Here is a 24,491-nt window from a genome sequence, read left to right as displayed (position 1 = left end):
TATGAATAGTCTAATCGTGGAGCAAGTTGAATAGGTTGTGTAAGCATCCGAGTCTATTAAGAAGAAGAAGAAGAAGAAGAAGAAGAAAGTGTCCAACCAGGCAACTGCGTATCCTTTGGTTTATTGTCTAAGGTTGTTTGGTTCAAAATTATTTCAGCCTGAATAATTTATTTAGACATGGAAACACGGCGCAGATGCATCTTCCAACCAATCATCATATCCTTTTTGTTGCATATTAGTGGATTGATTTATCATGTTGAAACTTAGGTGGGTGGGATACAAGTATGACATGTCAGATTATTTGGAGCAACCATGTCTAATAAACAGCTCAAAATCAAATTTAGCTATCCTTTGATTTGAGTTTATTTTGAGACTGGGATAAGTAGGGATCACAAGTAGTAATCACTCGACTTGTATTGCTAACATGAAGGTGTAATTTTGTTGACCATCCATCACAGAGACGATTAAGTCAAAATGTCCAGCGTTCTAAGATTACCTGCTGTAAAAGAGGAAGCTTTTCTTGAATCGGTTCCATCAAGCTTCAGATTGATGAGACATTATACGACCAAACTGATGACAGAAAAAGAGCAGCCCCAGATGACGAAATGAAGAGATCCGATCTATTCCTCGTTTCCGAAAGCTACGGAATCTGGGATGCAATCTACCTTGCATCCAAGACACAACAGGACGTGGTACTCAAAATTTTCCCGACTTACATACATGGAGGATAACAGACGACACCAAGTGTTGTTGAGGATACAAAGAGGACTTGGTGGCGGCAGGAGATCATGACTCGGAAGGGGCGGTTCTCGATGAAGACGATTCACCTAGTGACACGGAGGTTAGAGTGGAAGCCCAGGCCCGAGCATTGCTTGCTCCCTTCTTCCTCAGGTTCCACGTCTTGTTGTCCAGCTTGAGCTTGCTCCAGAGTCTCTTGACATCGACTACATGTAGCACTCGTACCAACAGCTGGGACGACTCGCCGAGGACGTGCAAGTTCAGGTGCCAGGCATGTGACACCCAGAGAGCTTTGAGATGGGCGTAAATAACAGGGATGGAGGATAGGACTATCTTCATGAACATGAAAAGTACTCCAAGCACCATAAAGGGTTCCTTGGTTATTAGTTCCCTTGGAGATCCAGTCTGATGCATTAGGGACCTCACCTTTCTTGAATTACTGGGTTGGTGGACGACCAAGTATGCAATTGGATCAAAACCTGCACAGGACAGCAAAAAAACAACTACATATAAGGGGCACTATGAAATAATACCAATTTTCTTAGTTAGATTCTCTAAACCATAATACACTAATCACGAGGACTACCATAAATCTCGAAAAGCAGAAAAGTAAAATATCGTCAAGAATTATGGCATAATAAAGAAAAAAATTATGTATCGAAAGATACATACATACATATATGTAAATATACACGTCAAAAGAAAATGTATGACTGTCTATGTATCTTGGGTCTTGGTCTCTTCTCACATCTAGTTGGCTTTGTCCTTGAATAAGAGACATGAAGGCAAACAGGTGCCCAGTGTCCCGAAAAACATCTAAATTTCTATCCATCTTAAAGTAAACCAGTCCCATCTCAGGCCAGTCAGTCTCAAGACAGAAACATGGACCCTGACAGAATATAACGATGTTAATAACATGGCCTTTGTTCTCATATGCCGAAAGGTTTTAGCAAAGCATGGAGAACATATCAGATGTGGAATTCTTGGGTAATGACAAATGATTGCAAGAAAAGCTAGCAGTCAACCAACCTGTATTTTTCTTGTAAAATTGGACAAGAGCACTGAGATCTTTAGCACCATGGTATCGAACCACTGCTGTCCGGTTGGCCAGCATTATAGCTGGAAAGCTGTGAATTCCATATCTAGAGAGAATACTGTGTTGCAAGTGAGAAGAAAACAAATGAAACATAGTCAAGTACTGAAAAAGGAAACCCAAGTTATTAACACAACAAATCGACATATATGATTACAACTGCATACCTAGGCATGGTGGTAGATTCTTCAACTAAAAAGTGTTTTGTTTGTGGAAACATGGAACTAAGAACATCAAAAATGGGGCGAATACTGCTCGAGAATGGGCACCACGAAGCATAGAACAGAACAGAATAATAACCATTACTCTCACCATGACTCAACTCTATGTCAAGAGACTCTCCATCCACCTTCAGAAGCAAAAAGGGCGACATCAGATCTATTCAAAAAAACAACCAAGGTGCAAAAGATGCTAGCAGATTTAACTCTAAGCATAATTTTTTAGTAAAATAGTATCTTCTCCAGACGGACTCAGAGAACTACCAAAAACCATATATGTATATGTATATACATATGTACATATACATACATATATACATATATATACATATACCAAGCAAGCATATATATGTATGTATATATATATATATATATATATATGAACATTGGTATCTATCACATATCTGATATGGACACTGCATCTGCTTTTAGAAATGTCATCAAATGTGTGGAAAGTCGATACGTCTAGACAGTGTTGTCAAAATTCATGTCTAAGGTGTGGCTAGGCATGAGATACTTTGAGGCTCTGAATATAACCTCGCCACAGGTAAGATTTATATATTCCAATGAGACACCATATGGGTCTTTCCAAAAGATCGAGCATTTCCAAAGAGCAAATACAATGCTTGTAACACTAAGGGTGTCTTTGTCTTAGTTTATGGAACGGCTTTTTGAGGGTCGTATAGCAAAAAAAGTAGCTTCAAATTTTTAGTGGAACACATTTTTGAAGAGCCTTTTTAGAAAAGAACTTACAAGTTATCTACGAGATCCAGACCTCTTGACTTCTCAAAGAAACACTTCTTTATAGAACCCCTCTTAAGACCAACAACTATTGTTGTAGCTGCCACCAGAAGATATCACTGCATGACTGCTGTTCACCATCTTAAGTACTAGTACAAGGATAAACCAGTAAACATTGTTCTCACCGATGCAAGGTTTAGAGATGGCTGATACACTTACCTCTACAAGCAGAGAGGTTATTTTTATGACTTGAAGCCTGGTCTCCTAGATTGAAAAAAAACTAATCTTACTATTACAACTACTCACAAGAATAATGATAACAATGATCACTGTCACCACCAAGTACAACCACCATCTTCGACAACCGTCACAGCTTCTACCACTAAGATTGCCTGCTGCATCGGTCCTTGACACTATTCCTCTTTCTTTACTGAACATTTCTTTGTTTAGGAAAACATTTTCCAAGTTCGTAATCTGTTATAAGACATTCACAAGTATGGGCACAAGAGCTTTTTTCTTTCTTCTAAGCTACTATGAAGAAAAGAAGCAATATTAGACATCAACATCAGGGTTCCATACTGACCAAATGAACATCGAACCATATCCCTAGTTTAGTTTACTACAAACCATAAGAATCTGCACGAATCAGCATATTTCCACACTACCACATGCGCACTCCGAAACAATCATATTCAAATTCAAAAGAGCAGACGCCACAATTTTCATGATCGAATCCCATGTTCGGATAAATATACATCCGAAAATTACGATTTCGCAGGTGATTTTCGGGAAAAACCTTTGTCACGATTACAAATATCATTTAGCAGGTGAATTATCCCTCGATTAGAACAACCGGCGCGGAACCGTCGAAGCCCCACGACAAATAGCAAGAAGGAAGAGTTAATTTAGTGACAAGGCCTCATATTCCGACGGCAATCAATAATATAGAAAGCGAATAGCAAAGCGTTACCTCCAGCGGCGAACGGAAGTCGATCCAGCGAGGGCACTGGGACGTGAGGTCGCTAACGAAGGCGAGGTCCGATCTGGGGCAGAGGGGCGCCGCCGACGCCGAGGATCGCGGAACAAAGAGGGAGAAGGCGGAAGAGAGGAGGAGGAGGAGGAGGAGAGGCAGAGAAGGCGTAGCCATTGGAAGGAGAAAGAGAGGAGGAGGAGGAGTTGGCAATGGGATCGATCGAAAAGGAGGGGATGAATTGGGGCAGTTCCTTCGATGCTCACTTTTGTTGGTATGTTGTCGGCTTTCATTCGATTGGGCGGTGTAATGTTCCTCCGGCGTGAATTAGTTTAACTCATAATAAAAAACACTTTTACCCATTGGGTTGAACTCAAATCGGCTTAATACATGTCAAAATATATTATTATTTTACTTGGAGGGCGAAAATGTGTATATATATATAAAGCAAAAATTATCTATAAATATGACATTATAGTAAAAAATAATAAATATTTTTAAGAGTCCTAATTAAATTAGAATTTAGCTTCTATAAATATCTTTGTGAGAGAGAGATAATATACCTTGGGTGCTCTTAAGAATTATCTCGAAGTTGTAATTGAGTAAAATAACTCAAGGGTAATGTAATTGATCTCATATATTAAAAAATATAATTTTTCTAGACAAAAATTATCGATTAATCTTATGTCAATTTTCTAGTATGCTTTTGATTATTGATCTCTAGGGGTTTTTTTTTACTTTGAAATTCTCCTCTTCATTCACAATAAAGTGATATCAGAGCTCAAAAGATCTAGCGATTAGAGATTCAACAAGGATATCATCGATTATTTCCGTTAGCTTTATTGTAGAGAAATTTGATGGAAAAAATATTTTCATTATATGACAAAAGAGGATGAAGGATATTCTTATTCCGTAAGATCTAACAAGAATATTGAATGGACGAGTAGACAAACGAAAAAAAATGAGTGACAAAAATTAAGAGGAGCTTGAGGCAAAGTACATGACTAATTTATCTTTATATCGTTGATAATATTATCAAATAATATTATTGATGATAACTCTGTCATGATTATTTAGGATGAATTAAAAAAAAAATTATATGACAAAAAGCTTACCTAGCAAGTTGTATCTAAGGCAAAATTTATATAGGTTAAGAATGAAAGAAAGCGAAAACTTAATAGAGTATATGAACATAGTTGAACGAATATCGGATCAATTAAAGATTGTTGAAGAAGATAAGACGTGTTGCTTCTTATATTGTTTACCGACTCTTATGACAACTTTACTAAGAAAATTAATACAAAGCAGCTGATAAACTTAATCAATAAAAGAAACATTATCTGTAACCAGTTTTCAAAGATGCTGGTTTATTTATTTTTTCCTTATAATTTTCTCGTTGTTGGATCATCATGTTCTTCACTTTCAACTAAAGAAATGGTTCCTAGGATTCCTAGCATTCTTGAGATCACCTTTTGACCTGCAAGAGAGCTAAAATATTTGGAGTCATATGACTTCAAGCCAAAATCTAAGAGCTGTAAGTCCAATCACAGTCTGCACCACAAGCCACATTATGCTTCTCTATATCCCTACCAAACTATCCCTACATGATGACTTCTCACAGTCGTTTGCCATCAAAAGAAGCTGCCATGAGTTCTCCTGCAGAGAGCAGCTGAGCTCATCGGACAACCGGATTCGCCACAAGGCTGCAACCGGCACCAGAATGATGAGCTGCCCTCTCATAGAGCTATGCTATGCTATGCTAAAGAGAGGTTTTCACTTTGGACACAAGATCCTTACTTTAAGCTTCGGATCATGTTGTCACACATGTCTAGATTTGCCTTCACTCATCCAATAACCAACGTTATCCATTCATTGCCTAGAGAGAGTCGTCATGTCATGCTCACAAGAACATGAATGTCCAACACTCCCTGGTCGTATATGTAGAACCCAGACAGCACACAGTGTTCTTCCTCAAAAAAGCAAGGGATATCTTAAATTTAATGAGCTATTCTATGTCTTGCATCGTGATCTTGTTTCAGCAGGAAAAGGAAACCAAGTTAAGTTTAGAGAGCCTAATATTGACTGCTCCTATGACCGGAGTTGGATTCATAAGTTGGAAGTGAGGTGTCTTTATGATAGTCCTCAACCATGCAGACTTAGTTGTCAGTGCTGATGATACATAGATCACTTGTAAAGCTTATGATCGAAGGTGGGTGAAGGATGGAAGTGCAGCAGTCGCTGCATCAGCTGGTGACGGGCGATCCTCCTCTCTGATTGAGTTTGGTGGAAGATCCAAATCGGAGCTCCATTTATACATTATCTCTACTGCAGCAACAACAAAAACAAGACGACGACGACGACGACGACGACGACGCTTCAATTGATGACTTCTTATTGCTAATGCCTACTCGTAATCTTCATGATGATATACCAATTTATACTGTACTAGATAATGGTGATGACAAATTAAGATATTAATTTGATGGGAAATTAAGGTTTCAGAACCTCATCATGTCATTATCTTATCGGTTTCGGTAAGGTTGGTTTTCCTGTCCGAATCAAGAAGGGAGTGAGGTGGCGATCGACGATGATGGATCACCAACAAGAATCAATCATTGATGGAAGGTAAAGATGGGCGGTGATGGTTCGGTGAGCCACCGACACCTGCTGACGTAATCTTTTCTCCGTGTCATTTTCGTAATTCTCTGGATATGCTTGACAACCTCTTTTGGCAGCGAACAGCTCAGCAGCCTCTGCACACTCACATGCCTCGCCATTAATATTTGCCCTCATCTACCCATACTGCCCTTGCATTTTGTGGACATATATATATATATATATATATATATATATATATATATATATATATATATATATACGAATATTTGGATTTTTTTGGGGGGGCTTTTTTCAAGATATACTTATTTTTCATATTTCTCTCAATCAGTATTATTTTCATTATATTTTTTAGTTATTTTGACAAGAGAAAATAGTAACTTTTACCCATTTTAGTGAATGGATCGAATTCTTTAGTTATAATATTTGTAATAGACTTAAAGTATTTTAAAAATATTAAAAATATGAAAATCTCTCTATTTAGTTTCTATTAAATTTTTAGTTGATTTATCTTATTTATAGTATTTTTAAATATATTTATAGTCTTTTAAAGATATTAAAATATTATAACTTATTATATAAATCTTATACATTGGGGTAAACATTCTAGTTGTCTTATAAAGAGATTTTTCTTATATTATGATAAATAAAATATATATTAAAAAAAATAAAAATTAGTATTTCTTGAAAAAAACAAGGAAGAGAATTTTTTTAACGTAATTACATCGAGAAAAAAAATTCAATTACCTGAGTTGATGTCTCATAATTCGAATCCAACATCACTGTTGTCATTATTATAATGAAGTCAAAAAAAGAAAAGAAAAAAATTCGCATCACTTTGGGGCAATTGTGTCTTTTTAAGTAATTGTCGGCTCTTCACGGCACGGCGGGGCCCACAAGTGGGGCCCACCGGGCCTCCCCCCGGACTCCAAAGCAATCATTGAATCCGGTTAAGCTGCTCGTCACGTTTCGGTCTCTCTTCCTTCTTTTGCTCCCACCGAATAAAAGCCTGCCGCTTTTCCGGTGTATATCTTTGGGGCTTATTCTCGAGGGAGACGAACGAACGAGAGGAGAGGCGGAGGAGATGAGGGAGATCATAAGCATCCATATCGGCCAGGCCGGGATCCAGGTGGGCAATGCGTGCTGGGAGCTCTACTGCCTCGAGCACGGCATCCAGCCCGATGGCATCATGCCCAGGTCTTTCTTTCTTTTTGCAAGCGATCCATTTCTCATCCGATGTCTCTGATTTCTCTGTATCTCCTTTATCTTGAGTTGCGCTCGAGCGCCACTGTGTTAGATCCGGTGGTGTTTCCCATGTCATTGACTCGTAGGTCTCGGGTATATTGAGATCTAGGGATTTCGCTCATGTGGTTCGACTACGAAAGTGTCTGATGCCCAAGAAGGGGGTCACTGGGGAAAGATCGCCTTTTTCCCATAAAAATCGACCGCAACTTGGCTATATTTTTCAAGAAAATTTTGATTTCAGAACTGATTTGATGCCATTGTTTAAAAAAAAAAAGATAATTTGAAGATTGTTAGTCAAATATTGCGCCTTTCTGCTTACCTTTTCTGTTTTGAAGTTTCACTGTGGATACTTGAGCAAAACCGTAGCTACCTTAGGGTTCCTGGCGGTATTAGTTTTATCTCTAATATATATATATTTTCTCCATCAGTGATTCCTCGGTGGGAATGGCGTGCGATGCGTTCAATACTTTCTTCAGTGAGACCGGTGCCGGCAAGCACGTCCCAAGGGCCATCTTTGTGGATCTGGAGCCGACTGTCATCGACGAAGTCAGAACCGGGACTTATCGCCAACTCTTCCATCCAGAGCAGCTCATCTCCGGAAAGGAGGATGCTGCAAATAACTTTGCTAGGGGCCACTACACAGGTAGCAACGCATTTCCTTGTTCCATATTGGGCCATCTCGTTTCGGATGGATTTCTTTTGTTCTCGATTTAACTTTGGGTCCTTCTTGTGAACCGCAGTGGGGAAGGAAATTGTGGATCTCTGCCTTGACCGTGTGAGGAAGCTAGCAGACAACTGCACTGGCTTGCAAGGTTTTTTGGTCTTCAATGCTGTTGGTGGTGGCACTGGATCTGGTTTGGGCTCCTTGCTGTTAGAACGTCTGTCTGTGGACTATGGGAAGAAGTCAAAGCTTGGATTTACCATATATCCTTCTCCTCAGGTATCAACAAGTTGTGCAGGCTTCTTTACTTTCCGGTTAATGATGAATCTCTGATAGTCTTGTCTGTGAAGTAGGTCTGTGTTGTTGAATTCTGATGCTTTTTGTATCATTCTTATTCTTTTGGCCTTTAAAATGCAGTTGTTTTTCTATAACTGTGTAGCATATAATACAGTTTTATCGAAACTAATGAACCTAGAAAAACCTATTTTTAGGCAATTAGATAACATCAGCATTTCATAGTGGAATCATATATTTTTTTGATAAAACAAGTACTTTTTCATTGATAATCTATGAATTTTGATGTAAATGGCTCTAGTAGCAAAATTTGCATTTTTATATCTGAACATGATAAACAAGTTGAATTAGTTATTTGGAAAATCATAATGGAAAACAAAGGTGCATATCAAAGCCCCAGTTGGTTCCTTAATGGTTGTACTGTGCTGATCAGGGTTAAAGTTTAATTTGCAGTTTCTGTGCTGCATAGATTTTTATCAGAACAATGTAAGACTGTCTAGAATCTACATTAAGGTTCATATCGGGAGACGATATTGATTAATCTTAAAAATAATCTCTATATTACGTCCTTGGATTAATTGTACCTTAGCATTGGGCATATCTATAACACTTTACTTCGTTGATGACAAGTGGCTGTTGTTTGTTTGTTGTTTAGGCCTTGGTTAGCTGGGTACTCATGGCCACATTGGCGAATGCCTGTGAAAATGTTGATCTTATCTACTGTATCTTCCAACAGTGGACTTATCCTGTGATATTTTATTTGTAGGTTTCTACAGCAGTTGTCGAACCATACAACAGTGTCCTTTCCACTCATTCCTTGCTTGAGCACACTGATGTTGCGGTTCTATTAGACAATGAAGCCATCTATGATATCTGCAGAAGGTCTCTAGATATAGAGCGGCCAACATATACCAACTTGAACCGGTTGATATCTCAGATCATATCCTCCTTGACTACCTCTCTAAGGTTTGATGGAGCCATTAACGTGGATGTCACTGAATTCCAGACCAATCTCGTTCCATATCCTAGGATCCATTTCATGCTCTCCTCGTATGCACCTGTTATTTCTGCTGAGAAGGCATACCATGAACAGCTCTCAGTCCCTGAAATCACAAATGCAGTATTTGAGCCATCCAGCATGATGGCCAAATGTGATCCAAGGCATGGAAAGTACATGGCTTGTTGTCTTATGTACCGTGGAGATGTTGTACCCAAGGATGTTAACGCTGCTGTTGCAACCATCAAGACCAAGAGAACTGTCCAATTTGTGGACTGGTGAGCCTGCGCTAAGATCCCTCCTGTTTTAATTGATCTGAAATTGTGAATCGCAACATGTTATCGTGCTTTTGAATTAATAATTCTGTCCTATTTCATGAAGGTGTCCTACTGGTTTTAAGTGTGGAATTAACTATCAGCCGCCGACGGTGGTCCCTGGAGGAGACTTAGCCAAGGTTCAGCGTGCCGTATGCATGATCAGCAACAATACTGCTGTTGCAGAGGTGTTTTCACGGATCGATCACAAGTTCGACCTCATGTATGCAAAGCGTGCATTTGTTCACTGGTATGTTGGTGAAGGAATGGAAGAAGGTGAGTTCTCGGAAGCACGAGAGGACTTGGCTGCCCTCGAGAAGGACTACGAGGAGGTTGGAGCAGAGGGCGCAGATGACGAGGAGGAGGAGCCTGAAGATTACTAAGTTTTATTGTTTCCGCTGTTGGTTTTATTCTGGTTGTTATTTTCTATGGATGCTTAGGAAGTTTGACATTTTGTTTCTCATTTTCCGGTTATCGTTGTGTGAATGTCATCCTTTTATGTTGCCGTACCAAAGTAAATTTGCCTGTGGACTTTAAGCCCGCCTTCAATTTCTCCATTTTGGTCTACTTGTAGTGTTCATGGGGATTGGTATTTGCTTCCTGTGTATTGGTATATGCTTCGGAATTTTTTCATCTGCATCAGTATATCTATTTTCTACTAATCTCAAATATATAGGATTTATCTGTTAAGATACCGATACGAGGTTGATAAATGTGTAGATTGAAATACATTGCATGTTAAAAAAACATGGGCCACTTTAGATCAATCGATTCTGGACGACAAGCCCACCGTGAGCTTCACGCCCAGCAACGAGGTCCTCGAGCGCGGTTTCGTCGCCGCGCTTCTCCCTCGAGTCCGGCAACGTTCGCTTTCTCCAACCTTCCTCCATCTTGTCCCGCCGTCGTGACTCAATTCCACGCTGGTGCACCTCCCTGCATGGAGCGCCTTCCACCATGCTGCGACAGACGAGAACGGCTGAGAAAGGGCGCTGAATGCACGCCACGATGCGCTATGACGGGTGCCGCGCGCGCAATTTCAGTGGCTCGAAAGGCCGACGGCAATGTCACGTTTGTTGCTGGCGAGCGCTGCGCTGTTCATCGACGGCTTCATCTCTACCGAGGGCATCGCTACCCATGGCATCCCTCTCCCATGCATGCCGCCCCACCAAAAGACCATTCCTTCATGATGTTCTAGTAATGGTGATATATCAAACTGGAATCACATTCCACATCTCTCTCTCTCTCTCTCTCTCTCTCTCGGGTCGCACTCCGATGTGAATCCAAAGGACGACAGTGGGAGAGACGTTCATATCTCAAATTCACTTAACCAAGTAAAAATTGACATTCCACCTTCCCTCCTCTCCTAACCTTGAGTTGCACACAAACAAGAAGTCGGTGAGGTATTCTGTTCCTTCCCTTGCCGGAAGAAGCAATAAGAGGACGCTCAGGTGGTCCTTCTGAATCCATCCATCTACGGCCATGGAGACGCACCATGATCCCAGTAAGCACCGTCGTTATGATCCAAGCATGTCCAGAAGAACACGGAGGCCCATCAAGATCTCCCAGGAAGACATGAACGAGGAGTCCGAGTCGCAGCTACAGAAAGACGAAGGCCTCCAACGCATGTCGTTGCAGGAACTAATGGTGGAAGGCGGCGACAGCAGCAGCAGCAAAGGGGAGAAGGCTGATGCAGACACGGACGACCGCAAAGGTGATGTTCGCAAGCTCACGGATGTGTCGGCGGACGAGAAGAACGCACCACCTGCAGCTGCGACCGACTACGGTGAGTCGGAGAAGAAGCTCGCGGTGGTTCTGAAGCAAGCCGACTCCACAGGTGGGGTGACAGTCGCCGGAATGGTCAGCCGGTACGTGAAGGTTCTCAACAAGTTGATCAAGGCGAGACACAACTCCAAGAAGAGGAGTGCCGCGAAGCTAATGAAATAGATACCGCAGAGCAGCACAGGTTGCATTCTTGTGAGCAATGAGCGATTACAACACCAAAGCATACAAGGAAGACGGTGGGTGACTGAAGTGTGAATCCCGTGATGCTTTCACCATGGGGTTTCTGAACAGTATTATAGCGCCATTGTGTTGTATGATGTAAATGGCATATATGCATGATGTAAGAAAACAATATACTCTATTACTCAGTGGAATAATGTTTTTCATCAATAATATATTTTCTAAATAAATATAAAAAATAAACTGAACTCTAAAAAAATATAATTTCTAGCCAATGTGACAATATATTCTTTTATATATTAATTAATATATTGGATTTTCTCTCCAATTGAATGACAACAAACACTTGGTATCTAATAAAAGCAAGATAGATAGTTTGGAATCAGTCCTCCACAGCAACGAAGCCATACACATGTCTCATTCAAGCTTAATTCCCTGCCTTTCCGTAGACCAACTCAACTCATCATCCATCCATCTCAAGAAGAAAAGGCATTGGATGGGTATTTAAGGATGAGCAATCCAAGCTTTGATTTCATTCACTGCCTATCCTCCCTTTGTTCCCGTCAGAAACGTAGTCTTCTTTCGATCATGGCGAGTCACCTTCGCGTGTTCACTGCACTCTGCCTCCTCTCCACCTTCCTTTGCATGGTGGGGTTCGCAATCGCCGCTCCAAATCTTGTCGTAGAAGGCCGCGTCTACTGCGACACTTGCCGCGCCGGCTTCGAGACGAAGGCCACCGAGTACATCGAAGGTTATCGCTGATCGTCTCATCTATGTCCCTAAATGCGCAGCCTTGGAATGCTAACGCAGTGACTTCAGGTGCCAAGGTGAAGCTGGAGTGCAAGAACTACACGACGGGCGCGAGCACCTTGACCGCGGTGGCAGTGACGAACAACAAGGGAACCTACCAAATCCCCGTGTCCGACGACCACCAAGAGGAATCCTGCGCGGTGATGCTGGTGTCGAGCCCTCGTAGCGACTGCTCCGAGATCAGCGACGGGAGGAACCACGCGGCTGTTGTGCTCACCCACAATGTTGGGATCACCTCCAGCGTTCGCTACGCCAATTCTTTGGGCTTCCTCAAGGACGTGCCTCTCGCCTCCTGCGGCCAAATGCTCATGCAATATGCCCTCGGCGTTGATGACTAAACTCATCTAAATCTGCTGCTGCAGCCACACCTACGTTACTATATTTCCGCTTATCGCTACCATACTTTCTTTGCTTTCATGTCTTTGAGCCTGCGAGATGTTCTTGATGATTAGTTCTGCCTCAAGTTCATCACTAGTGTCGGTCAAACTATTATTATATGTATTTTGTGGCTGCAACGTGGTGATCCTTTCCATCTAGTCACAATCTTTTGGATGATCGATCTTGTGTCGCAATCTTCTCGGATGCTAAATTAGGGTGTGGAAGGCCCAAAAAAGCCCTCGATATTTCAACGTCATCATCTTCTACCTTCGATCATCCAACGCACATCAAAGCTTGGTTCTCTGCATCTACACCTGTTATGAAGCATGTCAGGATAAGTAGATAGGATCGATGCATGCAAATGGTCGAACATGACGTGCAAACTTCCATGTCTCCAAAATATCGTCTTGAGTGTTCTCTTACCACACGAATTATAGCTTGGATGGTGGACTTCGCGAGTCGTCCCCTCGGTGATGCCACGAAACGTGTCCAACCAAAACGCAATGGCAGTACGTGTCCAATGTTTACTGGGTTCCATGTTCAAACTCCCAACACACGAGACCGAGATTTCCTCCAACTACTGATTTCCAAACTCATCCCGACTTAGTCGCATTAGCGGATCCGCTATCATCTTCTAAACCCGATTACCATCCAAACTAATCCCAAATCCCACTCGGATGCTTATTTTGTATTCATGCTCTCGATCCGGCTCGAGCGGGTTTCATAGCCCGGCTTAAAAAACCCGACCCGCTGTCATGTCGACGCGTGTGCGTACTGATCCCGGAATTGGAAGGTTCGACTAGAACTAGAAATGGACGGGATCCGCGCTTCCGATCGCCGCCAGAAGAAGAAAAGATGGCGCAAATGCGTCTTGAAGTGGTGAAGAACAGAACGATTGAACGCCGGAAACTGCGAGAGGAGGGGATTAAGCCTACGAATTTCCACGCCATCATGTGGAATATCTCCTGCTTGTTTGATTCGATCCTCTATATAAACTGGAGCGACGAGCGCTGGCTTCATCGTCCCACCCCTTGGCCCGATCTAACAGGTATTGTTGCCTCCTCTTCTCCTCCGCAGAAACAGTTGGTGATTCTTTGTGTGCAAATCTTGGTTGCACGATCTACGATCGACTGCCTTGGTGGTGTTTATCGTGTCTTGTGTCGATTGGTTTGTGAAGTTACCTGGGTTTGATGCTCTGAGTGGATTCCAAGAACTCATTCATTGTCTTGAGTTTTGTTCTTGAGGGTTCAAGGATATAGAAACGTATTTATTGACTTTGAATGGCACTTTCTTGAGTCTCATTCGTTGCCTACTGTCTTGCGCGCTATGCACGATACTGATTTCTATCGACGTGGGCGAATGGTGCTGATTTCACCTGCGGTACCTACTAACATATCCTCTGTGTATAACATGAATAAGATAGTTAATCTGTGGGTTCTTCAGCTTTGACGATGTTGAAGTAAATTGATACTAGTGTTATTATCCATTAATTTGATTTCAATTTTTCAAGAACTGCTGCAAAACTTTAGGCAAGACAGGGGTTCCTTGTTTGCCAAAACTTTCTTTACATGTAAAGGAATGTGATATACAGATTAGTAGATAATGCGATTTTTCATCCTTCTGGAGTTTTCTTGATATGGAATGACTGGAGAAATTACTAAAGTCAACAAGGTAAATGATTTCTCTTGAAAAGTCGAATATCAAGGTAGATGATTTTGCCTGCCTTCATACCCTAAATTTCGTTAAAAGGAAGGTAGATGATAGCCCTCCTTGTCTTGTCTTGCTTTATAATGCCATAAAGATTTACTAAATGTAGTCTATGATGATGAGACTTGCTTATAACTTCAATTCAAGAACCTTCTGTTGACTGATTCTGCTTCCTCTATGCAGGCTATTAAACCAGAGGCATTTTCAAGAAAATTATCGTTTTGTATTTTACAATGGTTCGTCATTTAGTTGGCGACGCGTCATCTGAAGAAGCACAAAATGGGACTCCTTTAGGAAGATTAACTGCACTTTCGTATGGTGCTGGTCACATGCTAAATGATATCACGTCAGCATGTTGGTTTACTTATTTGCTGTTGTTCCTGACAGATATAGGACTAAGTCCAAGGTATAAAGTGTCACTTTTCTGTTTGCTTCATTTTTGGACTTTTTCCTGAAGTGTTTTCCTGGTAAACAAACCTTTTTCTTATTTTTTTTTCACCTATTTTCTCACTTAATTACTTTTTTTTGTATTTCCATGAAGTAAAGATAAGACAGTCTTGCAGTCTCCCATGCAATAGTTGATTGTAGAAGAATTGTTTCTTTTTTTACTTTTGTGTGCTTCTTATCCTGTCTTACACAGGAGTTTAAATAGACGCTCGGGTGAGGCGAGGCGAGGCGAGGCTTGAGCACCTCAAGCCTCGACCAGGCAGTGTGCTTCAGTGAAGTGTCACCTGAGCGCTCGCCTGAACTTAGGCGCCAAGCACCTCGTGCGAGTGCTCGATTGAAATGAAGTGTTAGGTTAACAGTAGCTGAGGTGGTTCGAGTGAACCAACTAAGCTGAATAATGTTACTGAACTAGAGCACGTAAACCCCGCCCCCCTGCGCGACCCCAAACCATAAACTTTACTTCGTGCGCAGCTGCTGCCTTTGCTTCCTCTGCCACTGCCTCCGCTGTCGATGCTGACGCACAGGATCGACGCTTACTCTATCACCGACGGATGGGTCTGAAAGTCTGGCTTTTGTGTGTAGTTCCCTTCGCCACTGTTGCTTTCATGTGCTGCTTCTTCCACCATCGAGGGAGAGGATCATAGCTTTCTCCGCCACCGATGGATACATATGAAGCTTCCTCCGCCTACTTGTGTCCACAGCTTTCGTTGTCGTCGCTGTCACCATCCAATGCTTTCTCCATCCCCACTGTTGCCATCCGCAACTTCCTCCGCCGCCGCTGTTGTTGTTTAAAGCTTCCTCCACCACTACTACTACTGTTCGCAGCTTCCCCCATCGCTGTCATTGTCGTCGTCATCTGAAAGTTCCTCTGTTATTGCCACCCTCTCCTTCCCCACTTTCTACCATCAGTGACTATTTCTCCCCTCCAACTATTATTAACAGTAAATTAAATATTGTTAATAGTATGATAATCCCTATTTAGATTTTAGCATTGCTAATCTTTATTTATTTAATTATATTTTATATTTATTATATTTTAATATTTCATAGAACCTCGCTTCACTCGGGCGGCTGCCTAAGCAAGCGTCTAGCGCCTCGGGCATTTTCGAACGTTGGCGCCTATCACTTTCTAAATCACTGGTCTTACAATCTTTGATTGTTTAAGATACATTCCAAACAAAATTCATTAATAGTGCATTTCTTAGGCTCCTTGATAGCCCTTGGCCATTCACCGTGACAATATTGACTTTATTGCCTCATGTCACTCTAGCATAATAATTTCGTGATTTTTTTGAATAGGCTTCCATTATTTGTATCTAAAAGAACATACATTTTGATATGAAAGGGGCTTGAAAGTCGGGTTGGGGAAGAAGATTTGTCATTATATTGGAAATTGTCATCCAGATTAAGCTAGACTTTCTCTTGTTTTGTTGAGTTGTGTTAACCCCCATCTTTTTCTAGGAGTGGACAGATTACCTTTTGTATTAGCTCTAAAGACTAAACAATAGGTGCTTTGCATACATATGCATTTGTTCAATTTTTCCAAGGCTCCTTATTAAGCAATGATCTGTGATTATATAATTCCAGAAATTATTAGGCTCTTTCTGTTGTGCTGTAGATATTCTTAGTGTCCTCTCGGAAATTCTTTTGGAATATTTTCTGAAAATTGTAAGTATGTAGTTTATAGTTTGATTTCAACAAATTACTTGATTACTTGCAGGGATGCAGCCATTGTCATGCTATCTGGCCAAATTGCTGATGCCTTCGCTACAGTATTTGCTGGAGAACTGGTATAGATGCTTCTTTTGGGAGATCCTTTAATAAATAAATTGAAACATGGTGGATTTGATCCATTAATTAAGACATTAATTTATCTATAGATGCAGCTTTGGTTAGATCCTCCAATCTTTTCTGGCCAAGTTTTTTAATCCTTCTTTTGTTGTATGAACTTATTTATAATTTTGAGCACAATCATTTCCTCGGATACTTATCAGTAAATTATGTCACCTCTAGAATATCTTAAGTTGTTGGCCAATTATATCTTCTATTTGCCTCATAACCTATGATAAATATTCATTGGCCATCTACAAGAGATTTATGCGCATAATGATCATCCCTGTTTCTAAACGTTGTTATTGATGTTGAATAAATTGACACAATATCACGAGCGTTTTGACTCTTCATAGATGAGTTAAAACTTAAAACAAACTCATTGCTTGTAAGCTGCTGAACTAATGAAACAAAATTATGAATGGAAATCATTTATCTGAGCAAGTACCTTTGGTGAAAGGGCATTTCAATGATTTTCTGGATATCACTAGTAGCAAAAAATTTAAGCAACTTTTGTGGATATTGAACTTTGATAAGGAAATATCGCTTTTTCTTCCTCATCTTGATTGGTCTGTTGGTTTGCTATATTTGGAGCAAAATCTATTTAAGGCAAGAGTGAATCTTGCTAGAAATCTTGAAGAAAAGAGGTGAAGCAACAACCTTACAAAAGGCTGCTTCCTCTAATATTCTAACTCAAATATCTATTTTGATAAGTTTTAATAGATTATATCCTGTGATTCATTTTCTGAACATGTTCTACAAATCAGATAGACCGCTTCGGGCACTTCAAATTATGGCATGCTGGAGGATCTTTTCTGGTTGCTGTCTCTTTCTCTTCTGTATTTGGTAGCTGCCTCTTCTGTAAAATCATAGGCAGTAACTCGCCTACACTGCAAACTATTGGTTACAGCATTTTTGCTGCAATTTTCAACGTGGGTTGGGCTGTCACCCAAGTTTCACACATGTAATACTCCATTTATTTATTATTTTTGCAGTTCATATTTGAATATTTATTGATAGGATATTTCTTTTTTTTGTTCAAGGTCCATGGTGAATTGCATCACTCTTGATCCAACAAGCAGAGTTGCACTTGCAAGCTGTCGAAATGCCTTCACGATGGTCATATCCTGTACCTCCCTTGGTTCATACTTAACTTTCTTTTTGCTTCATGCTTTCTCAAGTGTCATAAGTGTTTAAATCATGATAAGTGGTTTGATGAATGCTAAACTTTATTCATTGTCAATCTGATGGTTATTGAAGGTAGCCAATCTCAGTCTCTATGCAGTTGCTTTATGTGTTTTCAGTGTTTATAATTCCAGAGCCTCTGCTGACATCAAGATTCAGGTATATGTTCACTTTCACAGTCCAAAAAGACTCTCTTTTTGTCTCTTTCATCTTATATATCCTTTAATCATTTAGTACCGCTGGATTGCATACTTGTCCATTTTCATTGGATGCTTCTTTGTGGTCTTATTCCTTGTTGGTGTCAAAGAACCACGGTAAGCTATTTATTTGTTGTATGTCATTTTTTTTGTTTTGTTAACATTCAAATCATAGTTCATTTCCATCTGAACTTTTGTACCTTTATTTAATATAGGTTGAAGCAGGAAATCCAATGCAAAAAAATTTCCAGGATCTCATGGGCCCACTGGTTCAAGAAAATACTCTACTATCAAGTTGCACTTGTTTATACACTCACTCGGCTAGTGACAAATGTTTCACAGGTTAACCATTTGAAAATTGTCTTATAAATTATTGTGAATCTTTATGTGCTTATTTCAGATGAATCAGGCAGCTTAGGATCTACTTGGAATTATTTTCCTTTACTTTCTGAGATGCATCTCCTTGCTTGAGAGTTGAGTACTGTGAATAGAAGGAATAGGAGCAGTAATAACTTAATTTTGTTCTTCTACAGTTAAATATAGGAGAAGAAGAAATACTACTTCATATTGACCCTCTTTCTAATCTATGTTTTTGACATGGAAAAATAAGTTAATTAGAAAATAGCAGCATCAATCACATAGGTTAGGGTACTGTCTATCAAAAACCATTTCTGGTCTTAGTTTGTGATTGTTTTAAATTAAATCAAATAATTTTTTGCTTATTTTTAGAATTTTAATGATATTTCAGCCACATATATTGTTTTTTGCTTTATTTTGTTGTCAAACAATAATCTATGTTTTGTTTTAAAGTGTATGTCGCTAGGTTTACCCATATTGTTTGTTCTATAGCTCAAAAGTTTGCTGAATCATAGCACAGATTTACTTCTTGTTTAATTTTGTCCACAAAGCTAGGGCGAAATTTTAGAATGACAGTTTTGAGATATAGATTAACAAAAAGAACTGATTGATTTTCAAGATTTGAAATTCTTTCAATTACTTCCTTTAGCTGATATGGCATAGATTATTTTTGAAGGGTAATTCTAAATAATCTCCCAAAACTGGATCAACAATAAATTTTAATTCTATTTATGAGTTCTGTTCCTATAGAACATAATGAGGAAGTTCTTCTCTATTGGTTGATAAGTGTGTTGCCTGAATTTTCATAAATATGTTTATAGCACAAAATTCATCAGTGATCTGATTATGTTGTTACATTCATGCCAAGATATGTACCGTTGGGTTGTTTCCTGACAAAGGCATCATTTTCATTCCTGAATTTTTTGGTTGGTCGTTGAAAAATTTCAAATCTGCTCATAGAATTATGGTTTGCAACAAATATAGCACAAATATATATATATATATATATATATATATATAGTATGTATGTATATATTGCTTGAATATACTCAAGTAATTTATAGGCTTATGCTTTACAAGGTACATATTAGCTTTTAAAGAATTTCTTATTCAAGAAATGAGAAATTGCTAGCTGGACCAAGATCAAATTCATTATGGTAAACCATATTATTTGTATCTGACTGTATCACCCAACCATATTGCAGATTAATTTTTCTTATTTTGTTAATGCACCTCAAAGCAATGTTTTCAGTTTTATCCACTATTGGTGCTATTCCAAAATTAGTACTTTTTTGTAATTATATATAATCCACAATTTCCAATTACTGCACTGTTGCATGTTTCCAAATACTATTTTCAGCTTATTCTCTCAATCTTATTTTGACCAACCAAGACATATAATGAATTTTGTCTTTGACCAACCAAGACCTTTATTCATTATATGCCTCTCTAAATAGGTGTTTTGTTTAATTGGAATATACACTGTGGATCCTATGTGAAATTTACCAAAAGAACTTGCAAAATATCATATTTAGATCTCAATTTTCTCTGGTTAGTAGTTGTCTCTCACATTAGTAGGTATGAAGTTGTGGCCTCGAAGTTTTCTCATCAAAGATATGTCTTTTTGTTCAATTTGGCATAACCTAAATGTGTGCTCAAATGGCCAATCTATTGTGTTCTGTAAATCAGGAAAACATCTAGACCCTATTAGGAAATGATCTGAATTATTCTTTATATTTTGTATCCATCAGTTTTTCATTGTCCACATATTTTATTTTTGTTCTGTTTTTCACTTGATCTATTTCTAATTTTTATTATTTACTTGCAGGTAACATTTACAACCTCTCAATTATCAAGTATGCATTTGAATTCCGAATAAAGGAATTCATGCTTCTATGCCCGAGAATGGTTGGAGAAAAGTTCAACTAGGGCTTTTATTTGGAATTTTAACAATGTTTCTGGGCTTTGTCAGGCACTGCTTGCTTTTTATGTCACTAATGAATTGGGCATGAGCGATTCATCAAAGGCTTTGGTAAGGATTAGAAATTTTCTGGAAATTACTCATTAACTACAACCAAATCTGTGTAGAAAATATATACATGTACATATTTACTTGTGGTTGAGCTAGAAGCCTACTAAAACTAGGGATATCTAGAAGCCACCTCTGCTAAGCTAATTGTCATTAAATAATTCCAGTCACAAATATTGTGTATATTTTCTAAAAGGTGAATAATTGAGGTTTGGGGTTTGTGAGCTCTACAATTAGTTCTCTCAGACTGCATGGAAGCAAAATTTGAGCTTGGAGTTATTGTTGTTCAAAATTTCCCTTAGAAACTCGTTTGAGAGTATGTTCATAGAACTCTAAGCCGGAAAGCTGACTTATTTCCTTCATGCATTTTTAATTAAAAAAATTTACGTTTTAGGTGGAATTTTTAAGGTGATTGCTTGAGTATAATCTCATTTAACTTTCCTTTCCAGGTGCCTGCTATTATCTATATTTGCAGCCTTCTGGTGTCTGTCATTCTGCAGGTTTTACTTGGTTATTCTATAGTGATACCCTGTGCGAGTGTAGCATTTCTTGTTTCCAAATAGTTACTCCTTGTCTTTAATGCAGGAGATCAGATGGTCTGGGTGGCGGCTTAAGTTCTTCTTTACTGCTGGAGCCATCTTGTGGGTGTTCTCCGGTGCAGGAATATTTGTTCTTCCACCTAGCAAGCACAACTATATATACATACTCTCAATAATTGTTGGTGCTGCTAATGCGTTGATGACGGTATGATAATTAAATCGCATAGCTTTGGAATCCCAGATTTCCCTGTCATGAACTGAATGCAATTTTCGTCATGTTGAACTTATGTCCAGTTAAACTTGATCAATTTATAAAACAAATCTTTCACAATTGTTCTATGACCTACACCTTGTCATGTTCTATTAGAATATCACCCCTATTATGCTATAACCTTTCGTGATGTTCTGTTGCTTTTCTCACATATATTAGAAAGTGACACTCATTCTGTTGCTATCTCCTCCTGCATCCACGGGCACAGTTGCCATTAGCCTTTGTTACATTTACAAAGATGTGAGTAGCAACCTATGCTCAAATACATTTACATTGTATACCCAGGGTGAGCAGCTATACTTTTTAATTACTCAGAATTAGTTCTAATGCATTTACTAAAACATTGCACTCTGCCTGACCACATGAATTTAAGTGGAATAATGTAGATATGTTGGAATTAGCATATTGATGTTTGTTAGACCTCAGAGAGTCCACATGTTGGTCTTATTATTGAGGATGATGAACTCCCGTGGTTCTCTGTACAATTTTTTTGCTGGAGCAGTTTACTCCTTGATGATAAAATATTTGTCAATCAGCTATTAATTCTTATGTATCTCTATATATTCAACATCTTTTTAAGTTTTCATGGTTCTAGAGCAGCTACCTGTATTTTTCTGAACTTCTTGAACATTGTTGAGATTCAAATGAATTATCTAACGACTGCCTAATCTTAACCATGAACACATCAGGTGACTGTCTAATTTAAATGAATTATTTGTTATTTTGTATTTTTTTTCTGAGGCAGGTGACTGGAATTAGCATGGAAAGTACCCTGGTTGGTGAAGATCTAAACGGATGTGCTTTCGTTTATGGATCACTAAGTTTTCTAGATAAATTGTCATGCGGCCTTGCTTTATATGCTCTCGAGTCATATGAAGGTAAAACATCAGTAGGTTACATACACCTTTATGTTAAAATAATGGGTTCATATACCATCATCTATCTTGTCAAAAGATGATGCCCTAAGCAGAGCTAGAAGTTTAAAGTTACATATGTTTGTTATATGCAAGTAATCATCAGACAATTTATTTTACTTGTTTGCTGCTACACATAATTTTGTTATGAACTGTGACCATCGTCATGCTTCATTTGGCTTTTATTCCAAATATAAATGCTATCCTAATCAAACTTAACTAGTTTACCCAAACTAATCTAATTCATGATTACTCTTTGTGCTAGTTTGTAATCTTGGATAATTTTGTTTTATCATTTAACAAGGTTTTCTTAAAATATTTTGCTATACTCTTTATCTTATGTTTTTTATTTCACTTATGATCCTCCCCCGTACCTTAGCAGAATCAACATCGCCCATATAATTATTGCGGAGTGAAAATAGAGAGAAGCATAGATCCAAGAATCAACTTGAATATTGCCCTGCTTCAGGTGGCCTTAGAAAGACTTGCAATTGGGATCAACTCTGATGAATTACTATAGCTCTTTGATATCATAAGCTTATAAATTTCAGATTCATTGTATCGTGCTTAATCTATCAGCAGCTTTTACAACTGCAATCAGCTTGTCAGTAAGATCGCCACCTGACAATAATATTCTCTCTTCAGGTTCATCCGATGTCAGTGTCAATTACTCGATTACAAGATATGGTATCGGAGCAGTTCCGGCTGCTTGTGCTCTTCTCTCTGCTGTCGTCACGTATACGATGAAACTTGCGGACTCCTCTTCCATTCCTTTGGTTGAACCTTTGATTGCATAATGCTGGAGAAACCAGAAGTACGGGTGCTGCCTACATGTTCTCCACAGATGGATACTTCTTCGATTGCTGATAAGGAATAAGAAAAGGAAACCTTATATTTTGTTCAATTATAATAGAGAGTTGAAAGGTTGGAGAAGAGAGATTCTTTTAGGACAAAGCATTCTACTCCGCGTAGAATCTTCCTAATAAACATGATAGATGCATAGGGTGGCCGTTTCTAGCAGGAATAGATGTCTGCAGATGATTGTAACTTAAAAACGTATTTCATTTGTTACTGCACATCGATCATCTATACAGTAAATATTATTTCCAACTTCCGGTAACGATGGGAAGTTGTAGCCCTTCTTTTATCAATGAATTTAACCACAGGGATCGACGGCTTTCTTCTATTCCCTTTTTTCCCCCCAAAAAAAAAAGAAGTTAGTTTTAAGATCCTAATTAAAACTATAATTAAGACATGAAAATAATAAATAAAAAAATAATTTTAAGATCCTAATTATGTTTTTTTTTATAATATCTTAATTAAAACTTCTCAATTGACTATTGTGGTGGTGCGAATTATTATCGGGGCGACGGTCGATTGTTGTGATGATAATCGATAATAACGATGTGATGATTGCCCTTGGCAATATGGATCTGAACATTGATGACCGAGGCAGGGGCAGTGACGATTTGATGGTGGTGGTGGATCTTGAGGATGTCCTTTAAGACGAGTAGTATGAAATCTTAAAGGTGGTGCTTGAGAGACTTATGCGATTTCTTGCGAAGTGAGGAAGTTGTAGTAACCCTCCCTCTACGAGATGTAGTAACCCTGCCTCTACGAGAAGTCGTACAAGTCCCTTAATTCCACCTCTAAGACTCCACCCCACCTATCATAAGGATATCCCCGAGACCTACCACCACCGTTATCAAACCACTACTCCGACATCGATTGCTGATATTTAAATCTATATCGATAAGGTCGATCACCACGAACCACTGATGATGTCATCGTCCACCACGATCATAATAGTCAATTAAGAAGTTTTAATCAGAACATAACAAAAAAATATAATTTAAATATTAAAATTACCTTCTTAGTCATCGTTTTCATGTGATTCCTACACATCGACTGTCAGCTTCATGTTCTCTTCGTCTAGGGGTCCAAAAACTAAATAATTTTTGGTATAGATTAAGAATAT

The 24,491-nt window shown here is 39.0% G+C and overlaps 4 protein-coding genes across 6 annotated transcripts; 3 read left to right on the top strand and 1 right to left on the bottom strand.

The window, feature by feature from the left end:
- Positions 1 to 598: 598 nt before the first annotated feature.
- On the bottom strand, positions 599 to 4,022 carry LOC135678129 (5'-adenylylsulfate reductase-like 5). Its single transcript, XM_065190552.1, has 4 exons — positions 3,761 to 4,022; positions 1,999 to 2,180; positions 1,768 to 1,892; positions 599 to 1,217 (listed from the first exon to the last, which is right to left on the bottom strand). Exons 1-4 carry the CDS (start codon positions 3,935 to 3,937, stop codon positions 787 to 789), a joined length of 915 nt encoding a protein of 304 aa, XP_065046624.1. The 5' UTR covers positions 3,938 to 4,022; the 3' UTR covers positions 599 to 786.
- Positions 4,023 to 7,367: 3,345 nt separating this feature from the next.
- LOC135678128 (tubulin alpha-3 chain-like) lies at positions 7,368 to 10,454 on the top strand. Its single transcript, XM_065190551.1, has 5 exons — positions 7,368 to 7,573; positions 8,050 to 8,264; positions 8,362 to 8,561; positions 9,343 to 9,851; positions 9,955 to 10,454. Exons 1-5 carry the CDS (start codon positions 7,461 to 7,463, stop codon positions 10,268 to 10,270), a joined length of 1,353 nt encoding a protein of 450 aa, XP_065046623.1. The 5' UTR covers positions 7,368 to 7,460; the 3' UTR covers positions 10,271 to 10,454.
- A 1,915-nt stretch (positions 10,455 to 12,369) lies between these two features.
- LOC103991145 (pollen-specific protein C13) lies at positions 12,370 to 13,195 on the top strand. The gene is made up of 2 exons (XM_009410506.3): positions 12,370 to 12,600; positions 12,669 to 13,195. Exons 1-2 carry the CDS (start codon positions 12,438 to 12,440, stop codon positions 12,995 to 12,997), a joined length of 492 nt encoding a protein of 163 aa, XP_009408781.1. The 5' UTR covers positions 12,370 to 12,437; the 3' UTR covers positions 12,998 to 13,195.
- Positions 13,196 to 13,924: 729 nt separating this feature from the next.
- On the top strand, positions 13,925 to 23,648 carry LOC135584419 (uncharacterized). 3 transcript variants are annotated; one of them, XM_065190550.1, is made up of 13 exons: positions 13,925 to 14,085; positions 14,928 to 15,150; positions 16,912 to 16,981; positions 17,789 to 17,985; positions 18,065 to 18,140; positions 18,282 to 18,365; positions 18,441 to 18,520; positions 18,619 to 18,745; positions 20,733 to 20,792; positions 21,239 to 21,289; positions 21,375 to 21,533; positions 22,345 to 22,477; positions 22,896 to 23,146. In XM_065190550.1, exons 2-13 carry the CDS (start codon positions 14,978 to 14,980, stop codon positions 22,913 to 22,915), a joined length of 1,230 nt encoding a protein of 409 aa, XP_065046622.1. In that variant the 5' UTR covers positions 13,925 to 14,085; positions 14,928 to 14,977; the 3' UTR covers positions 22,916 to 23,146. The 3 variants fall into 3 exon arrangements, with proteins under 3 accessions (XP_065046622.1, XP_065046620.1, XP_065046621.1); XM_065190548.1 differs by lacking the exon at positions 22,896 to 23,146 and adding an exon at positions 23,159 to 23,648 and having other exon boundaries at positions 13,926 to 14,085; XM_065190549.1 differs by lacking the exons at positions 13,925 to 14,085; positions 22,896 to 23,146 and adding exons at positions 14,092 to 14,417; positions 23,159 to 23,648.
- The last annotated feature ends 843 nt before the right edge of the window (positions 23,649 to 24,491 follow it).

Source organism: Musa acuminata, chromosome BXJ1-7, assembly GCF_036884655.1.
Source record: "Musa acuminata AAA Group cultivar baxijiao chromosome BXJ1-7, Cavendish_Baxijiao_AAA, whole genome shotgun sequence".
Lineage (NCBI taxonomy): Eukaryota > Viridiplantae > Streptophyta > Magnoliopsida > Zingiberales > Musaceae > Musa > Musa acuminata.
The sequence above is the reverse complement of the archived record's forward strand: the minus strand, read 5'-3'. Positions and strand labels throughout refer to the sequence as shown.